The 25,306-nt window shown below is 40.8% G+C and overlaps 1 protein-coding gene across 2 annotated transcripts in view; it reads right to left on the bottom strand.

Annotated features, from left to right (window-relative positions):
* The window catches only part of COP1 (COP1 E3 ubiquitin ligase), a 135,694-nt gene that overhangs the window by 65,141 nt on the left and 45,247 nt on the right, over window positions 1-25,306 (bottom strand). For both annotated transcript variants that reach the window (XM_061452048.1, XM_061452049.1), the window contains exons 12-14: window positions 15,014-15,157; window positions 6,409-6,517; window positions 4,564-4,645 (exon numbers count right to left, since the gene is read on the bottom strand). In XM_061452048.1, coding sequence (XP_061308032.1) covers window positions 4,564-4,645; window positions 6,409-6,517; window positions 15,014-15,157 — 335 coding nt within the window. The remainder of the gene's footprint in view (window positions 1-4,563; window positions 4,646-6,408; window positions 6,518-15,013; window positions 15,158-25,306) is intronic.

The raw sequence follows: 25,306 nt of genomic DNA, 5'->3' as shown, positions 1-25,306 counted from the left end.
TAAAGCATAATTTATATGAGTAGAGTTTATTTGCTGTAGCTTTCAGCAATTCTGCTGAGGTTGGGGCAGTAATTATACAAGGTACAGATGTCTTGATAACACCTACAATTCCACTGATGAGACAAGCAACCATCTGAGATTGACTATTTTTGAAACACGTTTTCAAAACATGCTTCCTAGTTTTGCAGCTGCCAAGAGAAACATCTCTATGTGGCCCAATGGCCCCTCCTCAACAAAGTAGTAAGATGCCTCCAGAACAGCTTTTTTAGTTTAAAATGTTCAGGTCTTTTCAAGGTATTTTGTATTTAGTTGGAGCTTTGCACCAAACGTGTAAGTTTATAAATTAATTTTCTCTGTCTAAACACTGACTAGAAGAGTACTGCAATAGCTGAATGTGTCAATGTACAGAACTGGTACACTGATAGTAAAGATACTTCACCCAGCCTGTCACTCTTGCAATTCTTATCTGCTCATGTGATGGAGCGCTTGCTGTTACTCCAGAAAAACTACAAACCAGGAATAGGATACTGCTACCAGAAAACTCATTTGCACAGATTAGGGGAATCCCTAGGAAAGGAGGAAGCTTCTGAATTGGTAATGACCACAGGACATAAGACTGACATAAGACACAGCCAGGCAGGTATTTTGGTTGGTATTTTAACTCCCAACATCATCTTGACCTTTCAAGGTATTCCCAGTCAAATTCAACAATCCCACAATTCTTTAGGAAGTTACTGAACTTCTTTTAGCCAGGAAAATGATCAAACTGAAAGTTCAACCTGATATTTTAAGATCAATAAACACTTGTACCTCCAGTTAGCCAGCAGAAGCTGAAGGAGCAAACTTACTGAAAATGAAGCCCCAGACAATTCTCTGGAAGTCCTCAACAAAGCTGAGGAGCAAACTCTGATTAGGAGTTGTCATGGTTTAAACCCAGTCAGGCAGCTCGTTCACTCACTCCCCCCCTTCTTTCCCTCCCCCTACTCCCAGAGGGACAGAGAGGAGAACTGAAAAGAATGCAACTCCCACGGGTTGAGATAAGAACAGTTTAGTAACTAAGGTATAACACACATCACTACTGCTCCACCAATAATAGTAATGATAAGGGAAATAACAAGGGAAGAGAATACAACACCTCACCACCCGCCGACCGATAACTCGCCCCCCAGCCTGACCAAGCACTGACCAATACTTCATCCCACCCTGCAGTCCTAGCCCTTCCGGGTAACTCTCAGTTACATCCTGGGCATGACATGCTGCGGTATGGAATACCTCTCTGGTCCGTTTGGGTCAGGTGTCCTGTCTCTGTTTCTTCCCGGCTTCCCCTCCTCCCTGGCAGAGCATGAGGCTCAGAAAGTCCTTGGCCAGACTAAAACATTTGAGCGGTAACTAAAACATCCTTGTTATCAGCACTGTTCCCAGGCCAAAAGGCAAAAACACAGCACTGCACCAGCTAAGAAGGAGAAAAATGACTGCTACTGCTGAACCCAGGACAGGAGTTCTCAGGTTAGCTCCCTCTATATGCCTCTTTTTTTTTTTTATGAAGGCAACTCTGCAAATCTGTGTTGCCCCTCCAAATTCAGGAGGGCTAGAAAAAGATTAGCTGTAGGACTGGTACCAATAGTCTCACTTACCAAGGCAGCATGGAAATTACTCTCCTTAGATGTAGTGAATCAGATGCTTGCACTCCTCCTTGCCATGAGACAATGAAAAGTAACCTCTTGCTATAGCTCAGAGCTCTCAGGTGCTCCTGTTCTGCTCCACTTTCCCGTTTTGAGCCAGAATAGTGAAGGGATTACAGTTTACAGAAAGGACCTAAATCCAAGACTCTCACTTCAGTTGAATTTGTCAGTACTGCTGGTAGCTCCTCAAGGTTCAAAAATAACCCTCAGAGCAGAGAACAAATACTTCATCAGTCTAAAACAGGTCTCCACCCCAGTGGAGACTTAAATTCTACCCACATGGCAAAATGTATCACAAAATATTTTACTCTATCTCATCTGCTAACTCTACCATGTCCATCCATTAAACTATACTCCCAATTCAAAACAGGCAGCTGTAAGTAATTTGCTAAGTGCACTAGCTCAATACACTTCGACAGCATTATTTTGCTTTCACAAAATTAAGTAACTTTTTCTCCTCCAATAGCAGAAATTCACCTTTTCCTACTTAGATGAGATCATAGCTCCTGCCGTAATTATGTGCATGAAAACTGAAATTAAGACTATGTCATTTCCCCAAGCTGCTTGTAGCACAAGTAAACACTTTAATTTTGCTCACTGCTGCCTAGTCAGGGTACTACACCTTTGGGTCTCTATAGACATACACATTTACTTTCTCCCCTTTAAAAGGGAAGGGCATGACAATAGATAAAAGTGAGGTTTTCATACAGAGAGTTACTTCAAACACAATAATACTTTTATGCTGTCGTTATCTGCTATTCAAGTGGAGAGATCTTCCACAAATAAGCATCCTGGATTATCTTCATCTAACAACAAAGACAATGAATTTTACCCCTAACAGCACTTTGTTTGTCAGCACCCCCTTTCTGTGCCTGAGCCCTGGCAGAGACTGCTCTGAAGCTCAGGATTTTTCATCTAAAAGCTCCTTCTCCAATAGATCTCTACCAGACATGCCAAGTGCTCTAAAAATTAGTCTCCAACCTGAAAAGACCGAGGAGAGACAGGCAAGCGGGAGGAACTGGCAAAGCTGTCACTTTTTGCTGGCTTGTCCTGATCACTTGACAGGAAAGTGTTACAGTCCTGCTTTCTGGGGAAGTGCAGCGAGATAAGCTCCAATTATCCTGGTCACACCAGTATCTATTAGCATTGAGATTTCTTATTAGAAAGCAGAGTGTGGCCTTATGCATACAGGAATAAAAAGGGAGATGTCATTGGTGTTACCTTTTCCTCTCATTTAACCATTTCAATGTGATCACTGAAGTGGAAGGTGGACCCTGTAACATTAATCTGGACCCTATAACATTAATAATTAATTAATTAACAATATTAATTTGGACATTTGATACTATTGCTCTGTACCTTGAAGGCTTCTAAAACCTGTGCTTATTTCAAACACTTCCACACGGAACTTCATCTGTCTCTAAAGGGCTTGTTACATATGCAAATCACAGACAAATCATGGTAGCAATAATGGATAAACTGTTCCAACCCAGTTTTATTCACTGAAAACCCCAATACACCTTCATAAGACCTTTGTGAATTAAATGCAAGTTATGTCAATCTGCAGACTTCTTTACAGTAATTTCTAAATAAACACTTCATTTTTAGAGATAATTATAGAAGAAGTGAGCTGTTAAACTGCAGACAGGAGCTCTGCTCGCAGCTGCCTTTGCAGAACTGGACAACTTCTTAACATGCTAATAAATGCTTGCCTACCTGGCTGATAAGCTTTTTCAAATGCATAGCATGAGTGAGGAGCAACCTGATGAAGAGGCTGATAATTTACAAGGTGAATGTTCATTCCTGCTGCATTTAAGCACACGGAAAACACTCCTGACTTCCACCAAAAAGGGGGGCAAGTGTATCAAAAACATCTAAAACACACCTTAAACATAATCTTTAAAACCACATTTTGTAAATGGAATTGCAAGTTACATTAAGATTGCCAAACGCAACAGAGGAACACTAATACAGCTTTTTTTTTTGAAACAGCATTTAAAAGCATTTTAGAGTGGGGAGCAGCTTGCAACACTTAATGCTTATGAAAAATTAATTTATCATTTCAAAGCAAATCATGAAGAGCTCTGTCCAGAGCTGTATCAGCCCATGTAGGAGCGTGGATCCTCACAGACTATTAAATGAACTCTAAAGCTCTTGCTGCTTACTAACTCTAATTTGATACTGTAAATATATTATAGATAAAATCTTGTTCATTCTTCATCCCTATGAAGAATACTACATATAGCTCAATGGTATCATTTTCTTTAGAAGTTTCCTATTTCTTCTTAGAAGAGGAACATTTTTCTACCAGTATGCTGGGAAGAGCTTGTGTTAAGGGGTTCTGCAAAAGCCCTTTGTCAGACAGATCCTGGAGCATGGAAAGCTGAGAGTTCAGTGCTCTCATTCAGTCCACCATCCAACCCTGTTAAGCTCCGAGAAACACACCGTACAATGTTAAAGCAGGAAGCTTCTTGTTGCAAAGTCTTTAACATTCAGAGCTACAGTTAAAAACAGCAGCAGGCATTTTTAACTTTTGCCTTTTTACTGACAACCTCGCTTTTGAAATATAAATACATGCTCTTTTGAAAGGCCCTGAGGCTTTAACTCAACAAGTTTAACTAATGTGAAACACATTTTGCTCTGTTTATTGTCTTAGAAAATGCTAGCTAGAGAGCATACTACCCCAAAAATGTGAACATCAAGAGAGCTCAGTTCAAGCAAAGCCTCTCTCCCTCCAAAATCTGAAAAGTTCAATAATATCTTGACACACTACAATATTAAAGGCATCTAAGGAATCAACTACCTTAAATATCCCATATTTGTTCCTCAAAGGCTAGACAGAGTGTAAGCCTTCTGCATAGAGACTGAAAAAGAATACTACCTTTGGCATCATCAGAGCCTGAAGCCAATAGCTTTGGGTCCATCAAGTTAAAGTCAACACTCCAGCACCTTTTCTCATGCTCCTGTTTAGAGAAACAAGAAAAATATTGCAATGTAGTGAGCTGTATTAATCTGATAAAATTGTAAAAGGAAAGACACATGCTGTTTGCTATAAACTGTCAGAACCCTGGAGAAAGCAGTTTACTGTGTTCAGCAGTTTCTCAAAAACTATCTTTTCTCCTGATCAGACCAATGCTTGTAGCATGACAGATGTGCAATGAAAGCAGAATAGTAGAGTAGCAATTTTAAAACTGGTTTTGGTGGGTTTATTTTTTTTCCCCTCCTTTTCTTTGAAAGAACATTTCAGGAAATATATGTTAAAGACCTGCTTTTGCACTACAGTTTGACTTGCTCTGATTCCACTGTGTGCTGTTGCTTATTCTAGTAGATCACAGTGGTATCTCCCACTGATACACATTGAAAGCCATTTCAAACACCTGCCTGAAAGTCCAGGAAATCCTCACTTCCCTGTTGAGTTAGTAAACAAAACTTCTGGTGTCTAATCCTATATTTTTCCACTCAAAAATCTTACAAGATTGCACACTCTCCCAACATACAGATAGCTGTATTTGCTCTGCTGGTATATCCCACATGGAAGCAACTGAACGAAACCCAGAATTCAGTAAAATCCTTTGTTTAAAGCCTTCACGCTGGCTTGCAAGATGATGACATAAAAAGTTAGCCAGGACAAAGTCACTAACAGATTTCTAATACAAGTGAAGCAGATGTCAGTATGCATGCTTCTATGCAAACCCAAATAAAAAATTCAAGTAATCCAATAGGAAGCAAAATTAGTTTGTCATAAGATAAGCAACAGCTGCTCCTCTCCAGGTTCATTATTCAGCCTCAAAGAAATGCTAAATATATTTGAGGGGAAAACTGGTAAGATTTTTATCCAGTATAATTTATTTTTAATTGAGATATACAAAGGATTAACAAAACCAAGCATTATAAAATTGCCACAACACAATGAAAAGGTAAACAAAAGCTTTAATAGGTATTAAAACTTATGCTGAACTGTCAAGAAATGAGAACTGAAGGCCAGTCTGCAGTTCAGTCATTATCACTGACCAGTTGCAATGTGCTACGCTACCTATACAATAGCCTGCAGCACTTCCAGACCCTCCCCAAATGGAGCAGCCTTTCTTCCAACCTCCTTATTCTGATCACAAGGCTCTCAGAATCCAATATATAGAAACACATGTTCAAACTGCATGAATAGACAAAACGCCAGAAACCTCTCCTGAAATAGGTCTCACTGTTGGGCTCAGCCCACTTGCATGCATATCCTGCTCTGCTGAGCACAGGACTGTATCAGGAAGGGTTCTGCCTACTCCTCCATTCTCCCAGCCTCACCACTTAAATCTGCATTTTGGTCTTCTATTTTATGAGCATTTGCAGCAGCAATCACTCCAGGATTTTACAAAAGGCTTTTGACAAAGACTGAAGTTGAACAGGTATGGAGAGACAAAGGTTTCTAAAGAAAGAAGAGACAAACAGCTTCCAGAATCTAATTTCTCCCTGTGCAGATTCCTTGCTCAAAACCAGCAGCAAGAAAATGTCAACTGCTTCATGACTGTGATAAGATATAGCTGCTTCCCCCAGAAGAGTACAGCTCAATAAAGCTGTGTAGTTGAGACACGTTTACCAAACAGGAGGAGCATCCATTTCACACTGTGGAAAAGGAAAGCCTATTGCTGGACTAGAAGCAGAACATCAGACTAAATACTGCTCCCCCGACACGGTTCATGGTGCGGGAAAGTGTTGCTCAACGACTGCGTGTTACCTGGTAGACCTTGGATCTTTGTCCCGTGAATCCATCCCAAAGGATGACGGTGCCTTCATAGTCGCTGCTGGCTAGCAGGTTTTTGTGATAACTACTCCAGCTGATACAGCTTAAAAAGAAAAAGAGCCCCAGTCAGTCTTACCTTAAATAACACCTTCCAACAAAAAAAAAAAAAAAAAAATCACTTTTGCAATGCATCAGACAATTAGTGCCTGCAAAGCATGCAGCATTTGATGAAGCCACACCACTGAAACACTTAGGAAAGGACAATGCCAAAATCCACCAGAAATATTATGAGTATTCCTTCCTCTACAAACTAAAAGCTTAAGCTTATTTGCTTAAGTGACATTGCCTCCCTCAAAATGAAATGCTAGGCTTTGGGATGATTTTTATTTTTAATTCATTAATTTCTTAAAGTGCAATTATTTGCTATTTGAGTTTCACACAAATTCTCATAGAGAGCTCAGGGTTTGACTTCTTAGCCTCCTGCCAATAGCTACTGTTATTATTACTACCGTAAAGATAGCTACTTGCCTAACAGGAGCTATAGTTGTTAAGACACACAGCTGCATAAATACTAAATCTCTCCTCTGCATGTAGTGTTCTATACATGAACTTATGTGCAAATCAAAGTTTGACTTCTGAGAAACTCTGTGCATTTACAGAAAGCTGAAAGAAAACACCCCACTTCCTATGCAGGAGGAAACAGCAGTTTGTTTGCTATGGGCAGTTTAGGAGCCACTTCCGATTGAGAACTGCAAAATATATCACACAGGTTTATATTTTAAACTGAATTAAGTGGCTGTGCAAAACTAAATTACAGTTCCATAGACAAACTCTAGCCATCAGCAGACAAAACTTAAGAGCAGCAACACTGCCAAGTCACATTTGTAGCATTCTGGTACTATGCCTCCACTCCGACTCCCAAAAAAATGTGACAGAGATAAGAAAATTTGTAGTACTTTTTCACCAATTTTTGGACCATCTGGCAGAGAAACAAGCCAGTTGGTGTCCAACTGTGATGCATGTAGCGGAAGCTAAACTGACAGATCCAATTCATAAAGGTCCTCAAACAGCTCTGACACAGTTAATTAGATTACGGTAGCCTTGGGGCCAAGTTTTAACCAACAATACAAGCTAGGAGCCCATGGTTGTGTAACTTCTTAGTGCAGCTTTGATCTGTGCAGCTACACATTGAAATATGATGTAGGTACATAGATACTGACTTAGGAGTATTATACCTTGGCAAATTCTTGGTTCCACTATATACTTGCATCCCATTTTCCTGACAAATTTAGAGACAGAAGATAAAAAATTCTTTTCCTTTAAGACGAGTTAAATATAAACTCTTTCAATTAAATAACAGCAAGTAGCACTGGTGTTCTACTCCTAATTACAGTCAACTTACTGTGGTGTGATTTCTATAACTACAGAGGGACTATGCATACCAACCACTTAGTACTGGCTCACCACTGTTTAGCTGCATGGAACCAACAAGCTTATCTGAGGTTCCAGTGTAGGCAAATAACAGGAGGCAAGAAACTCATCTTTTAAGACAAATTTGAAAAAATACAAGGAAGGAGTAACATGGTACTGGTGCTTGCATCAGCAGGAAACTTCACCAAGTGATCCAAAACACTTCCAGCTCTAACTTTGCCTGTCCGCACAAGTTAATCTGTAACTTACAGAAACAAGATGAAGTTGTCCAACAGCAGTGACTTTCTACAAGCCTCTCACACTACTGTATGACGCTTGCAGAAAAACTTTAGGACGCACCTTCTCCAGTGGACCACTGGAAGCTTTTTATAGAACTACTTCTCCTTGTGTGCACCTCTATCTGCCTATGGTCTGTTCACTCACATGCACATTTCCTTCTTATATCAGCATCGCTTGGTTTTAAAACTTTGGATCAGAAATTTAAAAGTTTTATTTACCCAATGTAAGTCACTGCCTTTAACCACCAGCTGTTAAGAAGATGGCCAAGGTGGTGAAGCTCAGGCAATGTTTTCCCTACTTCTATCTCTTCCATGATACATCATTAATTAGAAAATGTTAGTGTCCTCAGGCACTGTATGTACAAGGACTGTCCAAAAAAGCTATCATCAAGGAGCTATTATTATGCCAGCTACCAGTAGGTACCCATACAGAAAAGCAGGTCTTGACAGTCTATAATTTACCAGAAGCCTCATTCAGAGATGCTGAAGTGGCTCCTTGAGGATCAAATGCAGCTGTCAGGCACTGCCCACCAATACCATGAGGTGAGGGCTGTAGCAGTCCAGAGATAACCATATCTGACATCTGGAGACTTGTTTCCAGACAGTCACTGACCACAAAAACGGCTGAGATCCCTACAGCTACAACACAGGCTCTGTGCTGGTAGCAGTCTCCAATTAATGGCAGATGGGTAGACACTGCACTAGACATTTATGGCTTCAAACCCGTTTCCTCCACTGTCTCATCTCTGCTCAAGTCAGGGCTTCTTGAAGAAAGCTTAAGGGGAAGAAAACATAGAGTAGCTTAAGTTAGTCTTTAGGGGGCCTATAAGGATGCTGGGAAGGAACTCTTCATTAGGGACTGTAGTGATAGGACAAGGGGTAGCGGGTTTTAACTTAAACAGGGGAAGTTTAGATTGGATATAAGGAGAAAGTTCTCTACTGTGAGGGTGGTGAGGCACTGGAATGGGCTGCCCAGGGAAGTTGCGAATGCTCCATCCCTGGCGGTGTTCAAGGCCAGGTTGGACAGAACCTTGGGTGACATCGTGTAGTGTGAGGTGTCCCATGCCCATGGCAGGGGAGTTGGAACTACATGATCTTAAGGTCCTTTCGAACCCTAACTATTCTATGATTCTATTCTGTGATTCCAAGTTCAGCAGTCACACAAAACCAGGAAGAATACAGCTCAGGGCTTAACCTTAGAGAAGGCAGTTTTCTATCTGGATGGCTTTGAGAGCATGTCAGGCATTGTCAGCAGGTGGAGCGGTCCTAGAGAAAGGTAGACATACTGGCGCCATCTTGGCTGGTTAGAGGATGGATGCTCTATGCTAGAGGAGCATGAGATCCACAGCTGACCAGCAAAGAGAGCTGGGTGTTGTCAACTGAACTATGAAAAGAATAAACATGTAACTATATCTTGGAAAAAAAGAAATCACCTCAGATGATTAAAGTTAGGAATTAGTGAGGAGGTAGGAAAATATGAAGGACAGCTGAACAGTTGTGTTTGAGATGTGACAGATATAAGGATATAAGAAGCATCAAGTTTGCAGGGAGAGGTAATATTTTATCATCTTAGTCAATATAGATGGAGAAAAATTAAGGGCTTCTGTGCCCAAAAGCACAGTCATTAGGTCTGGCACAGCAAAGATCAACCTAAGCATTCTGTCTCACTGAAGTCTGATTCTGTTAACAAGGGGTTAACACTCACTTGGAAAGCATTTGTAGATAGACTGAAAAGGGGAAACAGGGACTAACAGGTGAAAAATGTTTAGGGATTTGCAGCCACTAAGTAGTTCAATTAACACCTTTTAAAGTCACACACACCAGAAGTCTTTCATTTTTAAGGAATATGATTAAAGGATCCTAATAAGACAAAACCAAGACTGTTCCAGCTCTCTGCCTTAATTCTCCCCTCATGACCACCCAACATTTCTTACAAAGTCTGAAACTAGAGTTTTCTCCTTGACATTGCAATACTTGAGCTTCTTCAAAAGTTAAATTATCAGAAGTAGCCTTTGTAGAGCACAATTCAGGGTTTGATCAGGGAGCTCCCTCTTCACGTAAAGAGCGCTTTTTACCAAGCTGTCCTTTGACTGCATTCTCTGACATTTGTGATGATACAGGCCTGAAAGAAGCTGCCCTGGAGGTGAGACATGTGGCTTACCGGGACTTACAAACTTCTGAGAAGCTGCCACTATGCTCCCCTCAAAGGGTAGCACTGATCTTTCTAGTTGTCCAACACAAGCCACTTTGAAATGTTGACATTTCAAAGACCTCTACCTTTTTGGGTTCTCTTGAGGTGGTATCATGAGTAACAAATTGACTCAAAAATGCATGGGGGAGCAAGCTGGAGAAGGTAAAAGGAAAGGGCAAAGGTGAGAAGGACCAAAAGTGAAGCTTACACAGTCCTCAAACAGGTTAAGCATTGAACCCCCAGAACTTAATAAAAATAACCTTACGTAGACAACCTTTAGATGGCCTGCAGCCACATCCAGTGAGAAACTGAAATGTGGAGGCTATGAAATATGACACCAAAAAATAGCTAAGGCTGAGATAATGTATAATCCAACACTGGATTAAAAGGAGCTGTATGAGGCCACCATTTATTTTAAAAACTAGTACCTGTATTTTTTTTTCCCCAGTTTTTGCTTTGTTTTTTAATCCAGAAACAGAGCAATAGGTACACTCCAGAGGTTTATCTTGCCTTAAAAGCTGTTACAGCTTTTCTACCTAGGCGACTAGCCTGAAGAAACTTCAGTTGAAAGCTACTCTCTGACCTCTGAAACACTCCCTAACTTTAGCATCTGATCAGGACACATGGAAATCCCAACCCTGTAGAGATTCATGTGCACCCTTCATTTTATTCAGGGACTCAAGTGGGCCAGCTCACTTAGTGTTGTCAGTCACACTGATGTTTATTTCATGAGCCAGTATTTTTACAGCTGAAATGTCTCAAATCCAGGATCAAGCTACCCAGTGTCAACCACCCCTCTGGCAGTGAGAGTTAAATGTGCTAAAGCTTTTAATAAGGCAGAAACTGCTGCAGTCTGACCTGCTTCCAAGTGCTTCAGATCCAGTCTATTACCATGATTTAACTGATGTCCAGTAGTTCCAGGACTGAAATATTTTTAAGGAAGTGATCTATTACTGCAGTGAACATCCATATAACAATGCTAACCAAATACTTCAGAGACATACAGAATTATGTTATGAATGTTTTAGAGGAAAAAAAGCCCCTCAAAAACCCACAACTTTTTTCTAATCAATCTGAAGAAAAACTCTAGTAGGGTTGAGAGACAAATACTTTTTAAGAAAAACTTCATCTTGTTGCAAAGTGAAGCAGGTACTCTGAAAATTGTAATTAATGAAAGTTAAAGGTATATTTCCTTATAACCTGTTTAGTGTCAAATGTTTTCTGCATTGGAAATACAGACACGCAACACAACTACTTGTGAGGTTTATCAGCATTAAGAGAGTCCATACCTCTCCAAATAGCAAAGACACTGATGAAAAACACCATATGACAAGTTTTAGCTTAATTTCAAATTAACAGTGAGAACTGACACCCATTTTGAAAACTGACAGCAATATGCCCATGAACCGCTATCAAGACAGCGCAATCGCGCATGTAATTTATTGACACCAAGAAAATGAAAACAAAATGCTAGCAGCCTCCTAAAAAACAGCCTACTGATGCTTTGCTTTTACTGCAGTTGACTAAACAGATGCAGCAGATTTTGGAGGTTTGTGGTAACATCTATCACTGAGGTACAGATGCTGCAAACACACAGTGGTGAGCATGCAGAATACTAAACAGAGATTTCAAAAGTGTGTTTACCTAACCACACTTACACATCACCTATTGTAAATTAATGAGGCCTAAAGCAAATTTCTTATACCTGAATTCTAGATCGCCTTATTTTTCTAACCCTGCAGCCTATGGCAAAACAACAAAACTGCCTCTCAAATACACCAGAGAAGAGCTGTGGCTCACTACTAGCCCTTCATTCTCTTTTCGTCCTTTCCCATCTCCTCCTGCACAGGGGAAGCCACAGATTATTGCCTGTCATAGCTAGGGACACAGCAAGTCATAATTAGCTCACAGGGTGCTGTTTATAGCTACTGCACAATGCCAGGATTTGTTTCTTGTACTGAAGCTATGAATCTGTAAATGGGATTTTTATGAGGATTTATGTGTCATCCTGTGTTTTTCCTGGAAGCTTATGCCACTGTCATTCCCGGGGGATGCAATGCACATTTACCAGAAACCCAACACACACGGACTTCCTCCCCATTCTTAAATATAGGGATAAGAAAGCTCAGCACATTATGAAAAAAAGAACACATTTAAGAAGCAGGTGGGTGTAAAAAAGGGGGTTGGAGAGGAAGAAAGACTCAGCTACAGCTGGTACAAGGGCTCTGCTCCAGAAAAGCCTACAATCAATTACTGCTGGCATGAAGCTCAACCTTTCAGCAGGCGCCCAGCTGGCACAAGGCAGAGCATGACTGGGCTGGTGCCAGTCCTATCCCAGGCTAGGGCTTCCCTTCCCGCAGCTGCTCTAGGCCAGCAGACTTGCTCTTCGCCTACAGTCATCACAAATGCTGTCACCTGTCTGCTTTTATAAAAGCCCGTCAGAGCTGCTGCCCCTCCAAAAGCTGAGGCACCAACATAACCACTACTGATTTATGTTCCAGCATCATCACTCTGAACAAGGTTAACCAGGATCAATTTAATCAGAAGAGACGTGTCACCAGATCCCATCTGCACACAGACCCACACATCTCTGCTGGAAAGAGAGGTACCACCTATGTGCCACAGCAAAAATATGTCTGATTTTGGTATCAGAAAGGGCACTAGCATGTGAACTAAGCCTCTGGAAGAAGCTGCACCGCCAACCAAATTAAGATCAACAGCTTTAAGCCAAAGCTTTTTACAAAAAAAAGGCTCCACGTGTTTATTTTTTATTATAATACAGTCACATTTTCAGCATACTGCAATATTCTGTAATGAAATTACAGCCTTCATATAACTTCTCCCTCAAGCTACAACACTTCAGAATAGCAAGTTATTATGCTGCTCAACACTGCGCCAGTGAGCCCCAGCACCAATAACTGGCAGCATAGCTAATGGATATAGCAAGGATGCATCTGACTGACAGCGTAACTTGATTTGTCAAAACCCAAGCACCCTCATGACAAGGTTTGTAGGTGCCAGTGGGCGCAGGGGGAGAGGAACATGCATTTCTTCAGAGAAATGAAAGAAACTAGGGCAAGGAAATGAAAGAGGAGGACCCTGTCCACCTCTGCTGAGGTAGACAATATCAGAGGACAATGCATTTAGCATTGTCATATATATATATATAATGTATAGATGCATGAAGTTTCTGAGAAAGAGAAGAAATGCTGAATGCAAGCAGTGTCTTGTCTGGTGCACAAAGCTGACAAGAGTAACATCACTGAAGGTGCTAACGCAGCTCTCCTCACCAGCAGCTGCCAAGAGAAGGGAGAACAAACAACTTCCTGATGCCTGGCAGGATCATCAGTGTAGATCCCTGTCAAATTTGAAGTAGCAGGTTTGGAAGTTCTCAGACTGACCAAGAAATACTAAACACATTCCTTTCCCATTCTAATTAAGACAGATGGTATTAACTGACTGCTAGATTGTTCTTATTCTGCTCTTTACTCCAGAATAATGAAGCTGGATAGTGTGAACTCTGCTATGACACAGGCAAAAATGCTGAACATTTCACAAATCCTGCAAAAAACAAACTCCATAATCATGTGGCTTATCATACAAATCCCTCTCAGACTGTTTTTATCCATCTTTTTATCAGTCCAAGGGTCAGCTGCATTTACATCTTTTTCTTCATAAAACAGTGTTACACAGTTCACAAAATAATCAGCATGATTGATACAGGAGTGACTGATCTATCTTAAGAAACATGTCAGCTAAAGTGAAGCGTGCCTTTTATGCTACAAAGTAAGCCTGCAAACATTAATCTGGTTGCACAACATTTTGTTCTCATGGAAGCTGGACTGTTACATAAATTTATTACTTACAATTCTGTGGGTGCTTTACTGGTTTCAAAATGCAGAGTAACAAATAAAAACAAATTAGTTCAACAGATGCTGGATACTTGTATTATAATACTGAATTCACTTGACTGCCCAATATTATTTACTTCTGAGTTTTAACAGAACTTTTGAACTAGGATTTCTATGTTAAAAGGCAGATACTTTCAACTGATGTTCGACATGGTGATCTGTATTTCTTTGGTTTAAGTAATCTAAAAAGATAAAAAATAGGTTGACAGTAATGACAGAGGCACAGAAGCAAAAATCAAGCAAGGTCTTTTCCCATAAGCTTGAGATTATGAGATCTGGCAGAACAGTACTTTGGGTAGACATAATGTCATAGGCAGAAGGTGCAAGTGAGGCACATTTCCTGGGGACTAGCAGCCTCTCAGCAGAATGGAAAGGGTCTGGCTGATGAACAGAGCATGAAGGTGGTTATTATGAAGAACCGGGCACAAAAGTTACCCTGAGACAAGAGACTTCACCTGGAGCATATCCACTGCTCTGCCTTTACCCTTCTTTTAACTGAGCAGGCATGCAACAGCATTTGCAAGGAACACAAAAGCAGTTCACTACCCTATGTCCCTTTCTCCTCCAGATATACAGGCCTGCTACTACCTTGGGCAAGCCCAGCATATGCCACTAACAGTGTTTAGGCCACACGATCCCACCAAGTTCAAAGCAAGCTCTCCATCGGCTCCCTGCTTCCTCCCTTCCCCTCCCATTCCTACAATGGATAAGAAAAGCAGAACATTTACTGCACGTAAACAAGTAGGTGGAAAAGGCTCTCTGAGCTCAAATGTGAAGTCATTGCCTACCTGATTTTGGAATTACAGGTCATTTCATTCTCAGGGTAGTGAATATCCACCGCATCCTGAATGACTGTACCATACTCATAGACTTTAATCTTCTTTGTCACTCCAGCAATGGCAAAGTAGTCACAGTCTCGGTCGAACTCAATACTGAGGAACAAAAGCATAGGTTGAGAACTGTGTAACACAATGCATGTACTTACCAGCAGTGTATTTTACCACCTAACCATTTCAGTATAGCAGAGCTGAGAATCACAATTTGCAGCAAATAACCCCATTCAGAACACCCTGATGAGGTCTGGCACACAGGCCAACAGCATAGAGTTCTTGCTCTCAAGCACTATTTTCTAATCCCTCCAAATACACCCACATCTCCATTTACTGCAACAGACTTTTTGTGCTAGCACACTTTCCCTCCACAGCCAGGATCTTTGTTCAGATGCTCTAGAGGTTTTCGAATTCAGCCATACCATCTACATTACACAGTACTCACATGTCAAAGCTGGCAGCTCGCCCTGGAAACATAAGTATGGAAACATACTTAACATTCAGCTGTATGTTCTACGATCAACATACTATAGGATGACTGCCCATTGTTTTCTGTTACATTGCTGCATTCCTTCGCTCTTATATACAATGAACTCTGAAGTGTTAATACAGAAGAAATCAGTATTTGTGAGAAAAACCCTTCAAAATTCCCCGAGTAACAACAGAGGGTTGAAATATGTATCGGCAGTACTGTAAAAACCATGCACGATATGACTGCCACTCTGGGTTGTTCATGGAAACAGAGGTGCCTTCTTCCTTGAACTGCAGGGCAAGTTTGTAATAGACATCAATGAAGTTGAAAATAAAAGCAGTCACCTTCTAACAAAGTTAAGCTGCAAATGAGAAAAGCCTGAGGTTGTACATGAAATACATCTGAGAGAAAGACAGGCAGCAAGTTATAAACAGCAAATGTCATAGCTACCTTTACAGTTTGGAAGGGCTTGAAAGAAATCTATTAGACATCCAGCAGTCAGGAAAATAAACCTGCTTCTCCTAGGATCTCCTCCCTGCCTGCAGCCCATGCCATTGCAGGCAAGGCAGGGTGAATTTGCACAGACACCTACCTCCTTCCAGGAGGATCAGCCTCCCCAAGACAAGCTTGCTACTCCCCCAGAAAGGGTTTGGAGGTTCCTATGATCAGTAAGCAGCTCTCCTCAAGACTCTTGCCTAAGCAATCAATCTTTGCAAGGTCTCCTTTCAGATCCTTCCACTCAGTAATTCATTTCAATTTCTGTTCTCCCTATCACAAGGGACCTCCCCACCTCAAGAAGCCAGAGCATTTGTGAACTAGGCAATGAGTTCTGAATGGCAGCAAAGAAAACTTAGTTCACACTATTTTCACATTTATACACCTTGAAAAATCCCAAGATCAGGGGCATTTAAGGTACCTTTCTACAATTAGAAAGCATTACACCAGTTACAAGATGAGAGGGGGCTCTTTAGGCTGCCCCACAACTACAGCAGCTAGAGTTTTCTACCCCTTAACAAAGCTGAGAAGTCAAAAGCACTGCAATACTTTCAAATTAAGCTAAATTTAAATGCCAACAGAATTTTCAAGTCCTTGTAAAGAAGATATCATCAAGTTATTTTTAAACTATGGAAAGAAAGGACTGTTGATATGCAGTCTGACAGTATAAAATAATTAAATGACACAGCCTGCAACTTGGCCTTTTAACTAAGGCACCTAAACTCCTAAGTAGTAGCAGGAGACAGTTCCACTCAGAATTGCCTGCTGTCATGAGGAGAAACAAGCTAGTTGGGTCAAACCTGCAAAATCGCAGGACTCCAACAGGCAAAGAAAAGGAACATGCTCTCATCTGGGGAATAAAGCAAGCAACTATGAATCTATTTAAACAGGAGAGCAAAGAAAAAAAAGTCATCTAAGCATCCAGACTGCTACCCTCTGCCCTAGATCTACCCTAGTCTAATCACTTTCCATACAAACATGACCAAAGCACCATTCAGACCTACCTTATCTTAGCTCACCCTATTTTATGGAAGAATTTTATAATTGAAAGCCTGCATAACAATACAATGGATTTACTTATACCACACTCTTAACTGAACCACTCTCTCTGCTTCTGCTCACTGCCCTGTGGATTCAGGTAAAGCGCAACTAAACTGATGGCAGCGATTAATCTACTTGAATTCAATTTATACCCTTAGCCTTCTGCTAAGGAAAAAAAATAATGTATTACAATGTCTGGTAAAAAGCCAAGTTATTAGAACAGAATAAAACCTCTCTCAGCCAGGGTGGGTTTGCTTCTCTAGCTTTAGTGGATTTGTTTTTTTTTTTAATAGAGACACGCTGTAGACATAACAAATGAGTATTTCGGTATGTCTGTAGAAGTTAACACATCATTAAAAGAATTAATAAAAAGCATCAACCAATAAAATTGACTGTCAGTCCTGTGACCTTTGAAGCAGGGAGAAAAACAGATGCAGAAACAAATCATCACCTGTACAGATGTTTGCTGGCTGAGAGAGAGGCAGGCAAACCAAACACAGCAAGCTTAACACATACTCGCACCTTGGCTTCCATCACCTTTGTACAGTCCTGATGCAACAAGTGTTCTCATTTTCTAATCAGTGGGAGATACACAAATTAAAACATTAATGATCTAAGTACCTAATCCAGGGGATTCTTTACCATATAAAAGTATTCTTCATATTTGCAAAGCTCCGCTTCCCCATGGACTGATCAGGCTTAGGACAAACAGACAACTTGCATAGCAACATTTATTTTCATGGTTTTTTTTTCTCCTACAAGTCTTCTAAATATGTTTAACATTAAGCAAAGCTTGTTTGTATTTAACATCTCAACGGTATTACTGTAACCCACTGTTCCAAATCTTTTCTGTCAATATAAGCACTTGCCTATACACAAGCTTATCTATATGTAAATTGACAAGAGGACTTAGTTTTATTTTGTCAAAAGACACAACAGGGCCAGCTCTTAAGAACAACATTCTGGTTTGCAGGTGATACATTTCTATAGTTGAATTGAAAGTCGTAAGTACAATGATAATATGCAATAAAGTAATAAGAAATACTTCAGCCTTTTTTGTCAAAAAAGGCCACTGAGTTGAGAGATAGCTAGACAACAGCATCCACTTCAGTTGGGGAGAGGCACAGTGCCACCAGTGAACCAAAGAAATGCAAAATGTTCGTGCAATGGTTTCTAATGTCCTGCTACAAAAAGAGCAATGTGTTTTTGTAGTACTATTTTTAAGCAGATTTAACATGGGACTGACAATGAATGTTTTCAGCATCCCAGAGGGCAGATGCAGTACCAACTGGCTACATGTACTTACAAACCTACCTCAGTCCTCCTCTAAACTCCACATATCTGACCAAAGACTAGCTGAATTTTGATAAGGAGTCTTTTGGGAACACAGTATATCCTGAATATTTGGAAATGAACTTATAAATGTGCAACACTATTTACTTCTAAAAATCAAATTGAAAAGAACTGATTGTTTTGTTCTAGGGAAAACAGAAGAGAGAGCTCCTATTCCCAAGTCACTGAGGTTTTTTTTTCCTCCAAGAAATTAATGATCAGTGTTCTATGGAGATACCACTAAGAGCTGCTAGAAAGTAAACACATTCTCAAGGATTCTGGTTCCTCTGCTGATTATCTTTATTCTTGATCTGTGAAAATATAAATCAATTGCTTTATTTTAACGCTAAAACCTAGAGCTACAAGTGCTTTCCAAAGTTAAAAAATGGAATTACAAAATAAATTGCTTCTGAAGCATGTCTGGAAGCTTGGCTTGTGTTGAGGGTAGACCAGTGGGGAAAGACAAAAGAGCAAGCATTTACCAGTTCTGCCACTGTATAAAGCCTTGCTACATCTGCATCCTGATGGTGCATGCAGTTGTTCTCTATCCCAGGAGGACACACTGGAGTTAGAGAATACATAGATGGGCAACTAAATTGATTAAAGTAATGAAGCAGCTGCCTTACCATAAGGGTTATGAACAAGGTGACACTTGCTGGTGTTCAGTAAGTCACTTCACACTAGAACTAGGAGGCACTCATCACAAGATTGATTTGGGACAGACAAGGAGTTTCCCCACCCTCAGTTACACTTTAAAAACCACACAGACAATCCAAGTACTTACTCCTGCAAGATGTAATGGTGGCACACTGAATATGAGAATCATAATCCATGAACAACTGATCCATACCACACATATTGACAAAAATAAATGTGGATATACCCTTCAGTATGCTCAACAAAATGATTGTGGATCATTTGATTTGGATCTCAATAAGACAACTCCACAAGCAGTGACTAGGCTGGCATGCTCTGTGGTCTTCTGTAGGGACAGCATAGGGCCACATGCCCTCCAAACCAACCCCTGAGGCACTGTCGTGGTTTAAACCCAGTCAGGTAATTCGTTCGCTCACTCCCCCCCTTTCTTGCCCTCCCCCTGCTCTCGGAGGGACGGAGAGGAGAATTGAAAAGAATGCAACTCCCACGGGTTGAGATAAGAACAGTTTAGTAACTAAGGTATAACACAGATCACTACTGCTACCACCAATGATAACAATGATAAAGGAAATAACAAGGAAAGAGAATACAACACCTCAGCACCAGCTGACCGATAACTCGCCCCCCAAGCCCGACCAAGCTCCGACTGATACCTCCTCCAACCCTGCAGTCTCCCAGCCCTTCCTGCTAACTCCCAGTTACATCCTGGGCATGACGTGCTGTGGTATGGAATAGCTCTTTGGTCAGTTTGGGTCAGGTGTCCTGTCTCTGCTTCCTCCCAGCTTCCCCTCCTCCCTGGCAGAGCATGAGGCTCACAAAGTCCTTGGCCAAACCAAAACATCTCTATCAGCTCTGTTCCCGAGCCGAAAGTCAAAACACTGCATTGCACCAGCTACCAAGGAGGAGAAACATGACTGCTACTGCTGAACCCAGGACAGGCACCTTACACTGTACTTGACGTCACAGCTTGAAGCACCCTAAGGGTTAGACTGGAGGGGCACCTAGCCCAGCAAGCTTCTGTGAAAAATGGGCACATGCTGTATCCATTCTTCCAAATCAGGATAAGGGGGTGGTTGCAATTAACTGCATCTGCCTTTAACTAACTGCACCACTAATCACAGTTAAAGGTCTGCAACCAACTACTCCTCTACCCTTTCCATACACACCCTATAATTGCTACCATAATCACAAATGCCTCAATACTGACTTGGTAATGATTTCTGTGACTGTAGGAGTTGCCATTTCCATGAAGCAGATGACTAGTCCCTCTTAAGGGACTAAACATATACATATTTTCCTCCCTGACATACCAAAGCCTTTCAATTATACTTCTACCTAATATGGTGCCGTTTCTGCTTCTCTGACCCTGACCCCTGTCTTGCTGTGGCCCCATATTTAATTGCAACATGGATATGTTCAAAGTTTGAGGGGAGTTAACTGGCGAGAGAAAGGAGAGACAACAATGGCAGCTTTTGCTCTTCACATACATTTCCTTAAAGTCTTTCTCACTCTGTGCTGCAACTCCCTGCTCCCTGAAGTATGTCCTGTCACTTCTAAGAATCCCAAATCTCATGACTTACAGCCATTTCCAGTGCCCATCTTGAGGCACTTAAACATTAGAAATTTAAGTTACAATCTTGACACCATGGCCACCACTGCAGGCTGTTCAGCACCTGCGGTCAGTACAGATATTGGTATTAATATCACATCTGAGAGACTGTTTTTACAGCAGATTGGTATTTTAAGGCAAAGTAATTAGTGTCACTAAGCATGCACTAACATACTAATTTGTAGTTTTTAAAATCAAAGCTATACTCAAGCATAGGAAGCTGCTATTACAGCACTCAGATTTTGTGCTCTATCAGCTCAAAGTCTAGAAGTTGCTACATACAGTAGCGAAGGCTACAGAGACAAAACATGAAGTTTCAGAAAAAGTTTGGGGTCTTTTCTGTTTTTCTGTTGCTGTTTTTTTTTCTGTGTTTTTTTTTTTTTTTTTAAATAAAGTAACAAGTTACATTAGTTACTCTTCATGCCAGAGCACCACCTAAATGGAAGTCACTGCTGCTATTTCAAAGTCCTTAACCTGTGCCACAGGGACAAGGATAGATCAGCACTGGTTGAATTTATTACTCAATTCAAACCCCTGTGCTGTAAGATGTTTTCCAAAATATAAACTGAGCCAGCATACCATAAACCCATGCGGGTTACTGCAGTCTCTACTCAAAAAGGATCACTTTAAGAAAAACCCTTCAATTTTCTAGACTGCTATATGTATAAATTAAAACGTATAAACATAACTCCCCATAAGTACATTCTACCAGAGAGTGAACACCTTCATCTCTAACAATCATATTAGTCTGGGTTTGATGTGATCCCCAGATTACCAGAAAAATTGCCAGATTTGTCCTCTAATCAAGGTAAAGTTACTTTGGCTACTATAATTATGACCTCTCAATATATCAGATTCAAATCTAATGGAAGTCTAATGAAAACTGTGAGACAGAGGGCCCCCAAGCTATTTCAGTTTGATCCCATTCCTTGGAGTTGCTTTGGATATTCCAGCTCCAGGTTCAGCAGCACCAGCTGCTGCGGAATGCACCACAGGTACCCTCCCCTGCTACCACACCTCCTCCAGGCTTCAAACTTTTGCTGTGAATATGCTCTCCCTAAGCAAACCTCTATTTGAAGCATAAAGATAAGACACTATAAAGCTCTGCACGTTGATTATCTTCAACCCTTTCACAGCTGGGACGCAGGCAAGAAGGGCACTGTAGCAGTTCACTAAAGCCTGCACTGCACAGAGGACAGTCCTTAGCTCTGGGCTGCTCTGGGCAAACATTATTGCACCAGTCACACGGCAGTCACACTTTCAACAGCCTTCTTGCAGCCCTAGTAGCCTGGAGTTCTATTTTGCTCTGTTTGAAGAAAGGCATAAAAAAGGTACCACGGTGACAAAGTAATGTCATTAGATCTAGTTCTAGGTGTACTTCATGCTTACAAAACCCCTTTTAAGTGTAATGAAATGCAATCAGTTCCAACAGACCGCTTAGCAATACTCCTGTTCCATAAAGAGCTTGTTCAAAGAAGAATATTAAATCTGAATGTAGGAGGTTTGGTGGGCTTAGATCCATCTCACAGCTCTGAAATCAAACCCAACAGAGCTACTTTCATGCTTTGTCACTGCTAGATAAAACAGTCTTCTTTTAAACCCAATGAGAGAATATACTACAATATGAGATTAATTGTGCTACCTGCAATAGCTCAACTTCCAGAGCCAGGATGCTCTCTGAGGGAAGCAAGTTAAAGTGACCCTGAACCTAATCTTTTCTAAATACAACCCAAAATCTCCTAGGAAGCCATAGCAGACTTCTAGCTTTATCTGTAAGACTATAACTAGAGACATCCTGTTCTACTGTATAAGGTATTTTAAATACATGTATTCAGGGGAACCTGGCTTAATTAGCACTAATGATGAGAAAACCTATAGGGAACTACTGAATTTTGCAAGCAACTGAACATAAAGCGTACTGATAAAAAGCCACTTTACTGCTAGGCGATGCTCTTCTGCATGCTGAAAAGATGATGGCAATCCCAGGGTTTATATGCCAGATACACAGAAGTACAATGAGCCAAAGCTGCTGCAAACAACTACCACACAAGTTAATGAGGATTAGATTCAGTTTTTCCACAAACACCATTTAAAATAAGCTAGAGTAGGGAATCATTAACTAAAAAAGCCAGCAGTTAAATGCAGAATGTTTCTTACGACACTATTTAAAATACAAGCCAATTTATCAGCCTGCCCTCTACAATATTTTGGGTAACCTATTTACATTTTTAAACCAGGATCTGCCATTTTGTCCAGCTAGGCTGATACATAGTAGGTTACAACAGCTCTGACAGTAGCAGGAGCACAGCCTCAACATTACAAAATGCTACAGTGGAAAATGTTTTAAATCTCAAAACATACCCAGCTGCCTTCTTTCGGCATTCAAGCTTGGGAAACATTGCCAGGAAGAAACAGAGCAGCCTCTGCCCAAGCTGCACAAGGAGCAGGTTTGAGAGACCAAATGCTGCTCCACGCTGAGTTGCAAGGTTGTCTGCACAGTGGTACCATCTTATCAGGATTATGCCATTAAGTAGGCAGGAACTCAGCTGTGATAGATACTGAAGTGCCTTCTAAATATAAGGCCATTCGAAAGCTTGCAAGCTTGTTTTCAAGCCTTCACATTTATTACTATGCCAACAAGGATTTTGTTTCTTCAAAATCGAGTGCAGAAGCTGCTGACATAGCTACAGAGAAAAGGGAACAAGTACACATGAAAAAGCTCAGCACAGGAGATCTCCATCAATATTGGGACTGTAAACAACACAGTCCATTCATAGGCTCCAATTCATGATTCCATGATTCTGACATGATTTAGCTGTATGTAGCAGCTGAAGACATTTGTCTCCAGATGACCACACTGCCAGAGGTCCCATTTCTCAGAACAAACCACCACCCAGCACAGTGCCCCAGTACACAGCCTGCTGCCTTATTAACCCAAGCCTCCAAATTTGCCAGACACTGCCATTGGCTCTTCTGGCAGACACCCCACAGCAGAGCACTGGGAGGGACAGATGGGGACAGTAACCTCTTCAGACAATCCAAAAGACACTACAAATCAGTGCAACTTTCATAAATACTGTCTATGTGTCTATGTCACAGATGAGGTGTCTTGAGGAGCAAAGAATAGGCTGGGGCAACTACCTCTGATAGTCCTGCTGCCTGGCAATGACAGAATGAGGTTAAACACCATTTGACACATTTTCATCCAACTGCCAAATGCGTTTCCTGTAAGAAAATGTCACTTCATAACTTATTCTACAAAACACCTATGCAGCATATAGATCCCACACATCTTGGAAGTCTAGTAATACATATAATATTAATAACCATTAGCTCTAGATAGCAAGGAAGGAAAAAAACCAAAAATATCCAAAGGCATGGTAGTGCTTTGCAGATAATGACCTCCTAGCAAATTCAGGCATTTCCAACAAACATGGTTAAAGAGTTGAAAGAACACTGTAATAAGCTACAGAGATTCATGTTCTATCAATACCAGGTTTGCTTCTTCAAGCAGACACAGGAATTCACTCAACATCGAAAGAAAGCTATAAAACTGGGGGTGGGGCAGAAGAGGTGGGGAGGAGTTAAGGGAAATCTGTCTTAGCCTTTTACCAATACTGTCAGCATGGAAGCTCTGCATGTAAAATGCTGTGAAACCACAGCCTTCATGTCTTGCAAGTCCAATTCCTGAGGCCAAGACACAGCACTATTACCTGATGATAAACATTGTTACATGAGCATCAGCAGGGCAGCTACCTGCAGCCTCACAGAAAATATTTTTGTCCTGATCAGTCAAGGAGTGGATGCAATGATGCATCCTACCCTAAATATTAATCTCAGAGGACATTGCTAACACTACAGCATTCATCTTAAAGTCCTGCACTTTTACAAAGCTTCTCTTGGTTTTATTAATAAACTCCTAATTAATACAATCTTGTTTGAATTGTAAGTGGGGGATCTTAAAGTTCATTAGAAGTGAATTTCACTTTGCACTGTATGTGGCAAAGCCACATAAGGACATTGCTTCTCCTTAAAACCTAAGGCCAGATGAAGACTCTTGGCAGAAAGTAGAGAACAGAACCTCAAGTTTCTAACAAGCTGGTCATGTAACTATTTCAAGGGTACAGTTCCCAAGACTTGGAGGTCTCTAGTCCAATACCCTGCTCAGAGAGGGGGCAGCTCTTTGGTCAGATCACATTGCTCAGGGCTTTCTCCAGCCAATTCTTGAATACCCCTGAGGATGAAGAAGTTTGCACAACCTCTTTGGGAAGCTCCAGGCTGCAGCTAGTGACCACTACATGACATTTGCCAAGAAATGGAATTTGCTTATGTAAACTGTACAAAGTTTCCTCAACATATTAAAAATCCCACAAAAAGAAAAAAAATTGTTTAATACATTTAGGTTAAAAGCTGATTCCCAAATTCATCAAAACACCATTCAATACTTTTAACAGACCATTCATAAAAATGTATGAAGTTTAAATCAAAATAATAATTAAAAAAAAAAAACAAAACCCCACATGTAATTATCTGCAAATGGAGATAGGTTTGAAGTCTTAAGAGAAAGAGAGCTTCCTACTATCATATAGTCTCAAGTTACTAGGAAAATAACCAAAATTAAAAACCAGCATTCCACTGGTGGCCA

The sequence above is a fragment of the Pezoporus flaviventris genome, unplaced genomic scaffold (assembly GCF_033815535.1).
Source record: "Pezoporus flaviventris isolate CSIRO_AGI_PZ_B2104156 unplaced genomic scaffold, CSIRO_AGI_Pfla_v1 ptg000013l, whole genome shotgun sequence".
NCBI lineage: Eukaryota > Metazoa > Chordata > Aves > Psittaciformes > Psittacidae > Pezoporus > Pezoporus flaviventris.
The sequence above is the reverse complement of the archived record's forward strand: the minus strand, read 5'-3'. Positions and strand labels throughout refer to the sequence as shown.